The 17,128-nt window shown below is 36.0% G+C and overlaps 1 protein-coding gene across 4 annotated transcripts in view; it reads left to right on the forward strand.

Moving 5' to 3' along the window:
* The window catches only part of RFX3 (regulatory factor X3), a 311,034-nt gene that overhangs the window by 117,082 nt on the left and 176,824 nt on the right, over nt 1-17,128 (forward strand). For all 4 annotated transcript variants that reach the window (XM_023213193.1, XM_023213190.1, XM_023213191.2 and 1 more), the window contains one exon: nt 12,417-12,541. In XM_023213193.1, the coding sequence (XP_023068961.1) occupies nt 12,425-12,541 (117 nt within the window). In that variant the 5' untranslated portion in view covers nt 12,417-12,424. The remainder of the gene's footprint in view (nt 1-12,416; nt 12,542-17,128) is intronic.

The following is a 17,128-nucleotide window of genomic DNA, read 5'->3' on the forward strand; positions in this document are numbered from 1 at the left end:
CTATTAGGCTAATTACTTATTCTTAGCATTTCAGCTATTAAAGATCTCTGAGTGCTTCTGTCTCGTAAAAACAAAGGAATCATACCAGGCCACTTATTCTAAGATGACACGATTAGAGCATTAGATCTGAATCCACAATTCAGTGAATCAGGTGTACTTATTAAAACACAGTAAATGATATGTCAGAAGGTTCAGAGCAATAGCTGAAGACTTGATTTGTTCATTTGAGTTTACTTAATCCTTATCTTGTTTCTTTATTTTAAAAAACTATACACAAAGTCTTTTGAGTCTTTTAAGTCTTTGAATATGGAAGTTGTTATAAAATTCCGTTGTAATAGAAATTGAACATGAAGTCACATTAGAAAATTAAGAAAAAACACTTAATAATTTGATTTAAAATGGCTGTGATATACAATTATGTTTATGTAGAATTTTTAAAAAATTATATGGAAGATGCCTCTGGTACGGCATATTCTAATAGTAATGTTTCAATAAGGTCTTAAACTCATCTTCTTTGGAGATGATTCTTTCAACAAATCAAAGATTCTATGTATATATTGGGTGCTGTGGCTATATATGTAGGTGAAAAAGATAAGTATAGTCCATGCATTCATGGAGTTTGTAGTCTTGTTGGAGGGACACTTACACTACAGATGTGATAATTGCTGTGTACTGAGTAAAGATAGTGTGCTATGGGAATACCAGGAGGACACTAGATTTGGACTTGTTAAGAGCAAGGTGGAAAAGCAGTGATTGTTTGGGAAGCTATCAGGAGAAAGTAGGATTTCTCCTGAGAGCTGAAAGACAAAGTGAAGATTAGAGGAGGTAAGAAGGAAAAATTGTTTCAAGCAGAAGAAAATACCTGTTCAAATGTCCCCAGGGTTGGCCGGGTCGGTGGCTCATGCCTGTAATTCCAGCATTTTGGGAGGCTGAGGCAGGTGGATTGCTTGAATCCAGGACTTTGGGACTAGGCTGGGCAACATGGTGAAACCCTGTCTCTACAAAAACATCCAAAAAATTAGTTGCCAGGCGTGGTGGCACATGCACGTGGTCCCAGCTACTCAGGAGGCTGAGATGGGAGGATCACCAGGGCCTGGGAGGTTGAGGCTGCAGAGTGAGCCAAGTTTCTGCCACTGCACTGCAGCCTGGGCATCAGAGTGAGACCTTGTCTCACAAAAACAAAACAAGACAAAAAACCAAATGCCCCAGGGTTGGGGAACTGTGGGTAGTTCCATAAGGCTGGATTGTATATACTCTTGGGAAGACAGTAGGCAGGGGGTATATTCTAAAGAGCCTCCTAAGCCTTGTTAAGGGTTTGCAGTTTATCCTGAGGGCACTAAGAACCTATTGTAGGTAGTGGCCTGAACTCTAGGGATCTGTGTGGTGAGATATAGATATGTGGGTATATTTTTGAGACATAATTAGGAAGCAGACTCAGTAATTTATTAAATTTGGAAGGTGAGAGAAAAAAAGAAATCTGGTTCTTACTTTTAGGCTTCTTTGAGAAAAAAGGATGCCAAACTGACTGGATCCCAAGATGACCACTTTTATCTTATGCTGTCAGTAGAATTTGAATTCATTGAGGGCAGACTGTGTATCCCCCACGGCATGTAACAGCAGTTACTGGCAGGAAGTTTAACAGAAAAGATGAAAATCTAAATCGAAGTTTGATGATTTCATGTAAACAGGTGGACTAGTAATGATGATAGGGTATTTAAAAAGATTCAATGGGTAGTTAAAAATACAGAACTGTAGCTCAATAGAAGGAAGGATTATTGATAGAGTTACAGATTTGGGAATTATTCATATACGAATAATAGTTATTAGTGACCAAACTTTTTAAAACAGAGTGTTGAGAGAGCAGAAGAAACCCCAGCTCAACTCTTTTTTTTTTTTCTCCTGTTCAAAGGGAAGCAATTAAACTTCTGAGGCAAAAGACTGGCTAGACAGGTAGGAAGAAAATCAGAAAAATTGAATGTCTTAGAAGGCAAGGAGGAAGAGCTTTTTGATAAAAGTGATTGTCATTAATTTCAAGTGTAATTTGATAGTACAATGAGTGTGAAAAATAAGAAAAGGTCATAGAATTTGCAGATTAAAAGATTTTTGCTTAGTGACTTTGGAAAAGATGATCTTCTCTTGGAGGGATATGGCAGAAACTAAATAACAAGGTGTCAGCAGTTGAGTAGAATGGGCAGAAATGAAGACAGTGACTGTAGATAACTCTTCTGAACAAGTTTGGTGATGAAAGTAGTGATTGGGATGTTATAATTAATGTATTATCAAGGATAAAAGAAGAGTTTTTTCCCCATTTTAGTCTCTATCGAAGACCACCAAAGTATAATGAGAGAGACGACAATGAAACTTATTATATGAAATTTCACACTTATCTAAAATGTTATATAATGACAACTATATTTTTGTAAAGAATTTACAGTTGATTTTGAGCATTATAATAAACCCAGTTAAGGATATTAACTCATGATTTATGAGATAGCCTAGAATAACCAACTTTAGACGATGTAGCTATACAGTAATGAGATTTTAAAGGAATTCTTGTTTCTGAAGGCAAGAAAATGCTTCATACCAAATTGGAAAGACAGCCATCCACGGAGTGCATCACCAGTTCCCATAGATAAGTACCAGTGGAACTGTTTGTAATTCAGTATAGATGACTTATTTCAAATTTTACTGATTTTTACAGAGAAATAATTTTTCTGTTAAGTATCTGAATTTACAGAATTGGCTATAGTCTTTAATCTGTTTACATTTTTATCCTTTGGCCAGGTCTTTATTCCAAGTGTATATATGTATAATGAAAATCAATGTAAAAATTTAATAGCATTATGTTTTACAGCAAGTATTTTCAGAATTTATGTGTATATGAATATATAGAGGTTTTTTTGAGGTCCACCTACACCCATGTTCACTACATTTGCCAGAAAATGGCAGTAATGAGAATTCTGTTCTTTAAGATATTGTACATTTAAAATGGGGTATATTGTTTCCATTATTAGCAATGTTATTATACAGTATTATTTTCCTCTTTTAGATGTGTTGATCTCTTTGAGCCTGTCAGAATAGTTAGCAACTGCAAAAGACTCTATTCTGCACTTTTATAAAAAGAAAAAGAGATGAGAGGAAAAAAAAATTCTTGTGTAGGCAAGATAATCTAAGAGGAACACTGTCATTGGAGTCTTTTCTGATGTGAAGAAAATTAAGAATTTCTGTTCTGGCTGTCACTCCCTATAAAATCTAAAGGAAACTCTGTTTGGTGCAGTATTACCTGCTCGTTTCTTTTGTGGCTCTGTAAATAATGCTGCCTTTTAAGCTAATCTTTGCCTCCCTTTGCTCCCGTCCTGTATGTCTTTCTAGCACTTTGGCTTCAGTGTTAAGGGGATTGTTTTATTTTAGTTTTTGGTAATTAGTTCTTTAAGATAAAAATTACAGTAATTTCATTTCTCTCTTTAAGTAATAGTTTTTCATAATCTATTCCGAGTCAAGGAAAGAATTAGTTAAGAGGAAACCTTTGAAAAGTGAAAAAAGTTACCCAGGCAACCTGTATATGTTACCAGTGTGCTGATTAATCATCTTCAACATTAATCACTGTCATCAGTTATCACAGGAAGATGACTGCTGAACAGTCTACACTATTATCATTCCATCATTTTTCTACAGATCAGTTTAGTACAAAGATTTATTGTACACAGTCATGAGGATTACAACATCAAACCTAAGAGGCAGCATTTTTATAATACAGAAAATCATGAATTTTCTTTTTACATTCCTCATTTACTTGATTTATTGATTTGATAAAGTCCTGTGTTTTACAATGAATAAATTTTCACAAGGATGTGTTTTATATAAAGAAGGGTTGGTGTTTGACTACAGTTTGTAGTTTAACTAGTTTTTTCATTTGTACTGGGTGAAGGTGGAAGAAAGCCAAGTGTTTTATATTTGTAGGTGAAGTCATCAGCTCAATATGTTTTTTGCCAGAGTTTTAAGAAACTAAATTTAATACGTGACTATTTAAACATATATCTAAATGTAGCACGTGACTAAACATGTTTAAAATACTTATATATGTCAAACATATATATGCATTAATAATTTCTACTATGCCTCATCATTGTACATTGTCTTTCTTGAAGTTGTCTAATGTCCTTAGGATTTTTTGTTGTTGTTACAGTTATCTTAATATTGTTCATTATCTACTCCAGAATAGTCAGAATTTTGTACATTTTGTACTAAATTTATGTTAAATGTCAGTAATTTCCTCCCCAAAAGCATTGTTCATTTTAGTTGTCTTAATTTTAATAGAAATCTTAATTGCTATAGACACTATATATGCTACTATTATTTTCCAGCTTTTATTTAGGAATGCTGATGCTGAAACAGAGCATTAGTAGTAAAAGTGTTATACTGCAGAACTTCAATTACAATAATGTTGGGTCTTTATGTAAAAGCACACCAACACACCAATGTTAAACTCCTTGTTCTATGTTTTAAAAATAGTAATTTTCACCTGCAAAACATTTGTTTTTTTCCGTAAATGGCGTTTCTATGATCTTACGTTGAGCCAGGTTTCTAATACTCTTGTAAATAAGTTATTCTTGAATATGGTCACATTTTAGATGTCGTTTATTTTCACTATACCCGTTAAGTAACTATCATAATAATTTTGGCTAATTTGGTTCAAGTAGGAATCTTTTGTCTTTCTATGCTAAGGAAAAAGGAAGGAAATTATCTTTTGAGCTTGAAAATTAAATTACAGGTCTTTGTCTTCTATACTGAATTAAAACCTGTTACATTCCTCAGTGTTAAAAATAATACACTGAGTGTAGTGGAACCAAACTTTGCACACTTTGCTCTTTAGGAGAGCAAATTATTTCAGGATGAAAGACCCCAATAAAAATTAGGTGGATACTACCTATTTTTAAGCTAGCCCAGTAACATAGTTGTGTTTGATGAGTAATTGATTAGGTCAGACTATTAATCCATTTAATCTGGCATGTACATTGTGAGTGATAAAAGGAATCCAACTGTGAATTTGAGTGTATTAAATAATGTTCAGGAAGTTCCACAAAGAACATTCGAATGCCTTAAAACTTGCAATAATGCATGTTTGTTCCAAACACATTTGCTTTGCCTAGGTTTTACCCATCGGGTTGAAGAAATGCTAATCTTGTTCCATTCAGCAGCTGGGTTTTTGCAATATCTTTTCCTTCTCCTAGGGGTTAATTAGCCTTCTTTCAAAATGTGGCCTATTTAGCTGTAGATTCAAATGATTCAGTCAGAGCTGGCTGTACAAAGCAGAACCGTTAACAGGCGGGTGTGTCCAACTGCTTAATTAGCCAGAATAAAAAGGTCCTTTGTCAAACAAGCATCTGTTGCTCATGACACACCTGACAGCCACATTAGGCGAGAATGACTAGACTGAAATTGTGCATGTCTCTCCTGTAAGAATATACAACTCATTTACATATGGGCTGCATCATTGACAAACTGCAGGAGTTTATTTAGCTTATCAAAATGGATTAATGTGACGGCATTTGTGACTGATAAACAAATATCACTTGAAAGAAGGCTGTGAAGAAAGTAAACTAACCAAGTTACTCCCAAACATAAACAAAACACCAGAAACTACTGCTGGATGAATGGGAACACCTCAAATGTACTCATAAGCGATTATGCTGGGAATAAAACAAAACCTACAATGGAGCATGCTAGGACACTGCTCTCCTGTGATGATCCTTACTTTGCAGAAATGTTGGAAGCCTACCAGAATACTATGAATGTGTCAGTGGGCTTCAATGATCTGTTTAGCAGAATTTGGCAGGAGGGTTGTGGTCCTCAAACATGCTTTAACATTCTAATTGATCTGCTGTTTTTATCAGGTCTTCAGAATTAATCACTAAAAATGCCTCTGGAAAGATACGTATTCATTGGGTTGTATGGCCTCAGTTGAAAGAGAAGAAATGCTTCCTAACTTTGGTGTCAGAAAGAGGGGATGTCTTTCTATTGTTGTTGGAAGTGTAAATCATGTAATATCGATTGAGAACCCCAAAGATTGCTGTCTAGACCAACAGTCTCTAGCTTTTCTTTGGAAGCCCTAGCATCATGATATTGCAAAGCAGTTTATGTGCTGGTTGACATCATGCGTTTTAGAGTCAGACACATCAAGTGAATTCAGGCTTTTTCTCTTACTAGTTGTGTGGCTTTTGGCAAGTTATTTAATCCATTTGTGCCTGTTTCTTTATTTGTTAAGTGGGGATAACACCTCCATCAGGGGATTCTTCTGAAGATTGAACTAGAAAATGTATTTAAAGCACTTAGTGTAGTGCGTGGCACCAGGAAAAGACCTATTAAATGAGAGGCCAAATTATGATCTTTTCAGTCAATCTGTGGAACGGATATGATTGATACTCTCTAATGTCATAAAGCATGGCAAAGAGAGCCTCTCTGTCAAGGCCGAAGATAGTGAAATCAGAGGAAAATGAAATTGTGTCTATGAAGGAAAGTGGAGACACGAAAGAGAGGCTAAGTTTTTATCAACTGGCGTGACCCTATAATCCAGGAACCGAGTCGATCAGACCTATGAGCAGTCATTTGGGAATAAACAGAACATGTGCTAGGACTTGGTTGATACTTGATGTGATACTTGGTTGTGCAGGACTAGGCTTTATGTAACAGTTTGGATGTGGTTTATAGATACAGCTGGAGGCTAGATGGAAAGTTCTGTATGACTCCACTAGCTTTATGTTTTGCAACCATTGTTTTTTTACCTATCTTATTTCCCCCACTCTATTCTATGAAGATTCCTCCTATTAAATAGTTCACAACTTTTTCTTTTTTCCCCATCTCATTCTAAAAATTCATCAGTTTGCCTTTCTTTACTTCTCTTTGTGCAGTGTCTGTATGGCCTTGGGTAAGTGATGTAACATCTCTGGGCCTCAGTTAACTCATTTTTAAAATGAGGAAAATCATAGTTTTAATCTAGTGATACATTTCTAGCAGTAAAATGGTCTAAGCTTGGGTATTACTTTTCTGTGTAAAATTAGTATGAATGTCATCAATATTGTTTTAAACCTGAAAAGCAATTTTCTTTCTTTTCTTTTTCTTTTTCTTTTTCTTTCTTGTCTCTCTCTGTCATCCAGGCTAGAGTGCAGTGGCACGATCTCGGCTCAAATCAACCTCCTCCTCCTAGGTTCAAGCGACTCTCCTGCCTCAGCCTCCTGAGTAGCTGGGGTTACAGGTGTGCGCCCCCACGCCTGGCTGATTTTTGTATTTTAGTAGAGACGAGATTTCACCATGTTGTTCAGGCTGGTCTCAAGCTCCTGACCTCGTGATCCGCTCCCCTTGGCCTCCCAAAGTACTAGGATTACAGGCGAGAGCCACCGCGCCTGGCCCCCTCAAAAAGCAGTTTTCTACTTTCAATCTTTATTTGTAGAAATAGATTTCTGATTACCCTCAAAAGAGTCGCAAACTCAAATTCCTATAGAGGCCAGTCAATTGAAAAGAGTATAGCCATTTAAATAATTTGCCTATAGAACACATAATGTGTGCTCACCTCTTTAAAACTTTCAGATATTTCAAGAAATTCTGGAAATTTTTTTGTTTTGTTTTGAGATGGAGTTTTGCTCTTGTCACCCAGGCTGGAGTGCAGTGGCGCAATCTCAGCTCACTGCTGAGATCAAGGGATTCTCCTATCTCAGCCTCTGTAGTAGCTGGGATTACAGGCGCCCACCACCACGCCCAGCTAATTTTTTTTTTAAGTAGAAATGGGGCTTCACCATATTGGCCAGGGTGGTCTTGAACTCCTGACCTCAGGTGATTCATCCACCTTGGCCTCCCAAAGTGTTGGGATTACAGACTTGAGCCACTGTGCCCAGCCTGGAAATTTGTTTTCTAGTGCAAAGTTTTCTGATTTTCAAATGTTAGCAATTAAGAATTTTGTAATCACTCTGAGTCAAACAAAACCCGAGTGGGGAGTCGAATATAGTCCATAGAAGGCCAATTTCCAAATCTATGTCTTTTATCTTCTGATATGCTCTCCCAGGAGGCTTATTGGGAGTTGTTAAGAATTACTTTAAAGGTAGTTTTAATTAAAGAGAACTTTTTTCTTTACATTCTTGCATGTGTTTGATCTAAAACAGTAGATGTCAAAGTATGGGTCATTTACCAAAAAAGTATGCAGACTAGTCTGTAATACAATGTAAGTACAAACAAGTTAGCCTCTGGAACATTCCCATCCAGCTTTGGGGGAAATAGGCAGATTTAGTGCAAGTGACATCATTGTAAGAAACTCATCTACTCTTAATTGAACAGCTTAAAGGAGAAGCTATAGCTGGCAACGCTGTCTTCCTCATCTGTACACTAAACTGACAGAGGCCACCAGCCATCTTGGAGTTGGCAAGAGAGACTGAAAAACACCTCACAGAAGATGATATCTAATGTCTGGTTCATTCCTTATTCTTTCCAGAAAAGCATTGCCTCACTCTTATTAATAGTTCCTCTGCTATGGCACAAATGGCATATAAATATATAATAAATCAAAGGACCCTGGCTTTTGCTTTCTTCCCCACTTCCCCTAATCCCCACCCCCCCGCCCCGCCCCGTCTATGGTAGAATAAAGAGGAAGAGGTACAGACTGGGTTCTTAATTTGTGTATTCTCTCAACAAAATTTGAGAACTATAGGTCCTCTAGTAATACTCGTTAGGCAAGAATTTTGTGTAGTAAAAAATACTGTAATTCGCAAACATTTTTGGTCATTTCTGTAGTCTTGATGCTAGTTCAAAGGTGTGTATGTGTGTGTGCATGTGTGTTTGGAGATCAGTACTACGTTTAAATAAACCACCATTTGTGATATTTCACATAAAAATCTGGATTCTCAGCTTCTTTTGGAAAATGGAAGGAAGTTTCCCACATACGATAAGCTGGAGCTGAACATTAGCTAACCCATCTAGGAGAATTAGCCACTGAATTTATCACTTTCCTTTTATTTTGTAAACCTCTAGTCACTTTTGCTCTCTATGCCTGAGGTTCCTCATCTGTAAATGCAAATTATGGTCATACCAACTGCATTGGGTTGTTAACACGGATTAATTTTTGAATTAATAAATATATCAAGCACTTAAAATAATTCTTAGCATATGTTAAACAATCAATGCTAGTTGTTACTGCTATGCCTTTTGTATGTACAAGGTTTATTGTGCTGCTTTAGGGTTTGACTAACAAGAGAATGAGAAAATAATCACTTAGAACGATGCCAATGTCAAAGTGTAGAAAGAAAATTAAGCACAGATTCAAAGTGAAAAAGCCCAGTCCCAAGTCTACTGCTGTCACCTTGAACAAGTCTCTTAATTTCTCTGGGCTTTAGTGTCCTCATTTATAAAAAAGACAAATACATGTGTTGTCTTTAGAGGTCCGTTTCTGAAATTGAATATGATTGAAGGTTTTGGGGGAAAATTACAAGAAGTCATGCTGTGACAAAAGATGCCAAGAGGGGTTAATTTTCTCCTTGAAAAACTGAATATTCTTTCAAAAATTTCTCAGTGAAACTTAATGTTCACTATACTTCATATAGATTTAAATTATGATGCAGTGTTTTTCTTATGCTACCAGTTAAACACTGTTTCTCTTGCTCCATTCCTCCAGGAAAGAAAATTAGAAATCTGGTCTTTGCTCAATAACAAGGAAATTCATATTCGTTTCATTGAATGCATAAGTAGTAAAAGGGGATGTCAAGGCCAGGAAGCCGGAGAAAGCATTCTTGTTAGAGTAAACAATGCAAAATTTACTCCTATGTTGGCAGGACAGGCAAAACTGAGAAACGTAGCATGTTTAATTGTGAATGAGAGAAAGTACATGTCTTTGTTTACAAATCTCACTTACACGATAGTAGTCTCCCCCATCTTTCAACTGTATTAAATGTTATGGATTTAGGGCTATCTTTGTATAAGACTATAATCGAATTTTGATTTTAGTACCATATTATATGATACACAAAATTAGTTAACTTGATTCTTTGGCTAAGTTTAGGTTATATCAGTTGGCTTTTGGATATACATTAATTGTTTTAGATCACCAAATAGTTTTTTTTTTTAATTATACTTTAAGTTCTAGAGTACATGTGTACAACATGCAGGTTTGTTACATATGTATAGATGTTCCCTCCCCCAATCCCACAACAGGCCCTGGTGTGTGATGTTTCCCTTCCTGTGTCCAAGTGTTTTCATTGTTCAGTTCCCACCTATGAGTGAGAACATGTGGTGTTTGGTTTTTTGTCCTTGGGATAGTTTGCTGAGAATGATGGTTTCCAGCTGCATCCATGTCCCTACAAAGGACATGAACTTATCCTTTTTTATGACTGCATAGTATTCCATGGTGTATATGTGCCACATTTTCCTAATCCAGTCTGTCATTGATGGACATTTGGGTTGGTTCCAAGTCTTTGCTATTGTGAATAGTGCTGCAATAAACATATGTGTGCATGTGTCTTTATAGCACTATGATTTCTAATCCTTTGGGTATAGACCCAGTAATGGGATTGCTGGGTCAAATGGTATTTTTAGTTTTAGATCCTTGAGGAGTCGCCACACTGTCTCCCACAATGGATGAACTAGTTTACAGTCCCACCAACAGTGTAAAAGTGTTCCTGTTTCTCCACATCCTCTCTGGTACCTCTTGTTTCCTGACTTTTTAATGATCGCCATTCTAACTTGTGTGAGATGGTGTCTCATTGTGTTTTTGATTTGCATTTCTCTGATGGCCAGTGATGAGTATTTTTTCATGTGTCTCTTGGCTGCCTAAATGTCTTCTTTTGAGGAGTGTCAGTTCATATCCTTTGCCCACTTTTTGGTGGTTTTTTTTTTTTTCTTGTAAATTTGTTTGAGTTCTTTGTAGGATATTAGCCCTTTGTCAGATGAGCAGATTGCAAAAATTTTTTCCCATTCTGTAGGTTGGTTGCCTGTTCACTCTGATGGCAGTTTCTCTTGCTGTGCAGAGGCTCTTTAGTTTAATTAGATCCCATTTGTCAATTTTGGCTTTTGTTGCCATTGCTTTTGGTGTTTTAGACATGAAGTCCTTGCCCATGCCTATGTCCTAAATGGTATTGCCTAGGTTTTCTTCTAGGGTTTTTATGGTTTTAGGTCTAACATTTAAGTCTTTAATCCATCTTGAATTAATTTCTGTGTAAAGTGTAAGGAAGGGATCCAGTTTCACCTTTCTACACATGGCTAGCCAGTTTTCCCAGCACCATTTATTAAATAGGGAATTCTTTCCCCATTTCTTGCTTTTGTCAGGTTTGTCAAAGATCAGATGCTTGTAGATGTGTGGTATTATTTCTGAGAGCTCTGTTCTGTTCCATTGGTCTGTATCTCTGTTTTGGTACCAGTACCATGCTGTTTTGGTTACTGTAGCCTTGTAGTATAGTTTGAAGTCACGTAGTGTGATGCCTCCAGCTTTGTTCTTTTGACTTAGGATTGACTTGGCAATGCGGGCCCTTTTTTGGTTCCATATGAACGTTAAAGTAGTTTTTCCCAATAATGTGAAGAAAGTCATTGGTAGCTTGATGGGGATGGCATTGAATCTATAAATTACCTTGGGCAGTATGGCCATTTTCACGATATTGATTCTTCCTGTCCATGAGCATGGAATGTTCTTCCATTTGTTTGTATCCTCTTTTATTTCACTGAGCAGTGGTTTATAGTTCTCCTTGAAGAGAGGTCCTTCACATCCCTTTAAGTTGGATTCCTATGTATTTTACTCTCTTTGAAGCAGTTGTGAATGGGAATTCACTCATGATTTGACTCTCTGTTTTAAGTTGGAAAGGACCTTAGAAATGATTTACTCTAAATTATGCTCTGGTGACATCCTGACAGCCTATAAAAGTGTCTAGAAAGTAGAATTCATGACATTTACATCAAACAAAACCGGAATGGGGAGTCGAATATAGTCCATAGAAGGCCAGTTTCCAAATCTATGTCTTTTATCTTCTGATATGCTCTCCCAGGTGGCTTATTGGGAGTTTTATCTTCTGATATGCTCTCCCAGGTGGCTTATTGGCTTATAAGAGCATTTTGACATAATTTTGGATGATAGTTTATAAAGGGATTTAAACAATTTATAACAGATGAGATAGAAGGTAGCTTTCAATGAAATTTAACCCAGATAGTCTCAGGATAAGAGGTGCTAATGGGAATTTTTTTAAAAGAACGTGGATTAGTAATTTTCTGTATTTATTAAGTGGTCAAAATGACTATACACATATGTGCATGGACTGTCATGGTAGTATGTTGGCATAAGAGGCATAAGAGTTAAAAGTTAGTTATAGTATAGGATTTTAAGAACAATTGTAAGGCAGTTAGTCATGGAGGAGTAACATTTTAAACTTTAATTTCATTTTAATCTGTTTCAGAGACCATCATGCAGACATCAGAGACTGGGTCAGACACAGGCTCGACAGTGACCTTACAAACTTCGGTGGCTAGTCAAGCAGCAGTGCCTACACAGGTGGTACAGCAAGTACCAGTACAACAACAGGTAAGGAGCTGCTGCTCTTAGAAAAGATGCTGTTATTTTCATTATGTTGGCTGTCCAACATACCTGTATCCAAAGATTATTTGGACTTTACTGTCTTGCTATGATAGGCATACTTCAGTTTTTAGGTTCATTCAGCAAATGTTTCTTGAGCATTTCTTGGATATGCCAGGTTCTTTCTGTGCTAGGCTATAGTGATACAAAAATGAATACTTAAGTTACAATCTCTGTTCTCAAACAGCCTGTCTTGACTCCTAAAGCGAGTTATTTTTTCTGACATGACCACCCAAAGTTTTCTCCTTCTCTTCTCTCCCCATTGTTTGTCACAACTTTCTATTTCTTTCATATTGAAATGTCAGCAATATTATTCTTTATTTAGTTGGCTCACAGTAGTACTTAATAGGATGTATGTACCTTCCAGGCAGGGATTTTGCCTTTGTGGTATTTTAGAAAGTGCCTTGGCATTAGGTGACTGATAAATACTGTTGAATGAAAATAGAATAATCTTAAAGGTCTGGAGATCTGACTCATGCCATTTAAAAGTTGGAAGCGAATTTATCATCAGATATTTACTACAGGTCTTATTCATATGCAGGGCAGTTGACTTGTTTTGGAAAAATAACTGACAAAGTAATGCTGTTCATGTATGTGGATTGTGAACACACTGGCCTGTGATTTCTTCTAAAGAGTGGTGAGAACATAAGTGAGAAAGATCATATGTCATATAACATTATCTTGAGATTCAAGATTTACCTATAATTTCTTAGTATTAAAGAGACTCTTTAGCAAACGTTGCTCTTATAATTATAAATAAGTGGTTAGGGAGAAGGATATAGATGGGTTATAGATGATGAAGGACATTTTTGTAAATGCTAGACACAAGGTTATATTCTTTACAGGATATAGAATTGGGTTGGTCGGAGTGCGGTGGAATCGTACAGAAGTCATTGGCTTTTGGGATAAGAAAAGACATCTGAAATAATCGTTTTGTGTTTTGTTCTTTTTGTTTGTTTGTTTGTTTTTTGAGATGGGAGTCTTGCTGTCTCCCAGGTTGGAGTGCAGTGGCGCAATCTCGGCTCACTGCAAGCTCTGCCTCCCGGGTTCACCCCATTCTTCTGCCTCAGCCTCCCAAGTAGCTGGGACTACAGGGGCCCGCCACCACGCCTGGCTGATTTTTTGTATTTTTAGTAGAGATGGGGTTTCACCATGTTAACTAGAATAGTCTCGATCTCCTGACCTCGTGATCTGCCTGCCTCAGCCTCCCAAAGTGCTGGGATTACAAGCATGAACCACCACACCCAGCCATTTTGTGTTTATTTTTTAGACATTAAAAAAAAAAATCTTAGCATACTCTACCATATATACATACACATCTTTCCCATCCCACAAGCTCCCAGTTTATTCGATTGAACTATATGTAGTTTTGATCTTCAAACAATGTTACATGTTTTAATCTATTGCTTGTGTTTTGTTTATTTCTTTTAAACATATTCTGTCTTTTTTAAAATTACAGATCCAGAGGATATATATGCAGGTTTACTTTATGGATAAATTACATAATGGTGGGGTTTGGGCTTCTAGGATACCCATTACCCAAATGGCGAACATTGTACCCAATTGGTAATTTTTCAACACTTATCCCCTTCCCACCCTCTCTCCTTTTAGAGTCCCCAGTATCTATTATTGTCATCTGTATGTCCATGTGTACCCATTGTTTAGTGCCCACATTATTGGTTATGTTTTTATCTTTTTGTATATTTTTCAACCATTAAAAATGAGTCTTCAAAATGGTGATTTAAAAGGCTCTGCTATTATTAATGCCATCACCAATTTTAAGACTCCAAACCTTATTGAGAAAGGGATAGCTTATGTCATGTCATCCAAAGAGCAAGTAAAGAACAATGCAGACATTGTTATAACTAACTTTAAAAAGGTAACAGTTATCTTTTTAAAGGCAATGTTGAACATTTAACTCACTCTGGTTTTCATCTCTATGGAAGAATGATTTTGAGAGAGTGCCTATCACTAACAAGAGTGTGATGAAAATAGTGTTCCTATCTCCAGAAGGTGCCTTCTGTAAACATGAAAAAAGTTTTCTTTTTAATGAATTTATGTTATCAAATATTTACACCAGGTCTTAATAGGTCATATAATAGTGTAAAGAGTCAAAAAATTTCGCAAGCTTTGTTATTTTAAAAATATGGTCTTTAACCTCCCCCGTTCTCCCGCAAACCACTCCTCATAGGCGACTACACTGACTTCTTTAAACTTGTTATTTTGATATTTACTTCCATTTACTTAAAGATAGCATATATATTTTACTGCATCTTGAATTTTTAGTTTTAAGCATTTTAAGCATTATCTTAGCATGCCCTTCTTTTGGTCCCTAACACACAAACACACAACCTGACCCACCCACCCACCCTTCAGATTCCTCAAGTTCTTGACAGATCGAACCATGTTTTTTTTATGTACAAAAACAATAATTTCATATGTCTCAATCTATGTTATGTTTTAATTTTAGTAAATAAGTATTCAGCGCTTATACTACCATGATATAGAAATGCTTTTCAAATCCAGCCTTGTAGTAAGCAGTGATTATCTTCCTTTCCCGTAAAACTCATTTATTTTTCTTAGATTTAATGATTGTGTTTCTTCTGGTTTGCAGGATTGCCATGGACAAGCCAAACACCAGTCTGATTTCTGATCTTTTTTATGTGGTTTATGTGATTTTTTTTTCTCTGAAACTTTGTAGAACATTTGAAATTCCAGTTTTATGAACTTTTTGATGATGTGCATTGATGCGGGCCTATTTTCAAATACTGTGCTACAACTTTGATGGGCCATTTCAGTCTGGACATTAATGCTTTTTCATTTCTGGGAAACTTTATTCAGTTTTTTTCATTTATGATTCCCTCCCCCTCTGTTTTCTTGTGTTTTTCACTTTCTGGACTTTTTTTGTTTTATTTTCAATTGCATTGTTCAGCCTTTCTACTATTTTTAAATTCTATCAGTTTTTTTTTTTTTTTTAATTTTCAAGAACTTTAAAAAAATTCCTGTGTGTTCCTTTTCGTAATATTATGTTTTATTTCATGGTTTTCTTTTTCCTCTCTGAAGATACTAATTTTTTTAAGTTGTTGAATTTTTTTTTCTCTTTATCTTGTCTGTTTCTTTTAAGGTACCCTGTTCTCTTTTGTTTTTTACTATGTCTCTGTCTTTCATATTAACAGCTTTTCTCTAATGTCTGATAATCTGTGGGTGTTTATCCATATTTTAAAATGTGGGTATAAGATGCTGATTTGAATGCATGAGTGAGCCTTACTGACTTCAAAATGGGGTCATCTCACTGATGAGGCTTTTTAATTAAGAACCCTCTGCTGTTCAGTATCTTTGTTTTTCCTCTTTGGCTGGTCAATTTTTTTAAGAAGACTTGTCCAACTTCCTGCCTAGTGGGGGAATGCTTGGCTGCCTGGGAGCTGAGTTGGGGAAAGAGTTGCATGTTTATTGCACTAATTTAATTAATCTTTCTCTTTTTTCATGTGGTATTACCCGTGCTTGGTATTCCTCAATGCAGAGATTAAACCAAAGAACAAACTCTAAACATTTTACTTAAGTTAGGGAAGGCCAGTCACCTTAATGCATAGGGGTTGGTAGAGGGAGCCTGATTGCTTCTTAAATAGAATCACATTTTATATTAAATACATATATTAAAAACAAAAAATTGGATTTCTGTCAGAAGTGGAAAATCAGTGTCACTAACCATAAATAGAAGATTATACATATACACCCTCACCCCCCACCAACACTTCATTCTTGACCTCATAAAAAATAATCTTGTGTACACTTGGACCACACTTTGGAAGAAACATTGTACTGTACCATATGGCTCACCCCCAGCAGGCATATTTTTCAGTTCCTCAAGTTAGCTTTTTCTTCTGGGACATTCAAGGCAGGTGATACCTTATATTCCTTTACACCAAGCAAAGAAGGTGAGAACTCTTATTTTCTTTTTGTCAACAAAGTGTTTTATTTCACGCAGTTTTTTGTTGTGATATTTACCTGGAGACCCTTGTTATGTTGTCCTCCCAGAATTATTTGAAAGCCTGTTTTTCTTCTTTGTCATTATTTTTCCTTTTTTTCTTAAGTAGAACAGTGTTAGGTTTAAGCTCCCCAGTGTATTCCAGTGGTATCTCTGTGGATGTACATTGTCTATAACTGACAAGATTAGTGCTGTAATTCCTTACTCCTCTGACATGCCTATAATGTTTGAATTGTTAATGTGCTGCTGTTTTCTTGGGTTTGCAAACTATAGTAAAATCCTTTAAAAGTTTCTAGGTTTTGTTACTGACCCGTAATGGATATAGCAATCATGATATTGATGTCAAAGGTAATTACTTCTATTGATTCAAGTTTTCATTGTAACTTTGCTTTTCCGATTTTGACATAAAGAGAAAGTTTATAGCTAATGTTTTAAAATTTTGAGACATTCAATATTATATATAGGTTGGTGCAAAAGTAATCGTGGTTTTTGCCATTAATTTTAATTTAATTTTTGCACCAACCTAATATACTGGAATAATGAGTGTATTA

This window comes from Piliocolobus tephrosceles, chromosome 14, assembly GCF_002776525.5.
Source record: "Piliocolobus tephrosceles isolate RC106 chromosome 14, ASM277652v3, whole genome shotgun sequence".
NCBI classification, from domain to species: domain Eukaryota; kingdom Metazoa; phylum Chordata; class Mammalia; order Primates; family Cercopithecidae; genus Piliocolobus; species Piliocolobus tephrosceles.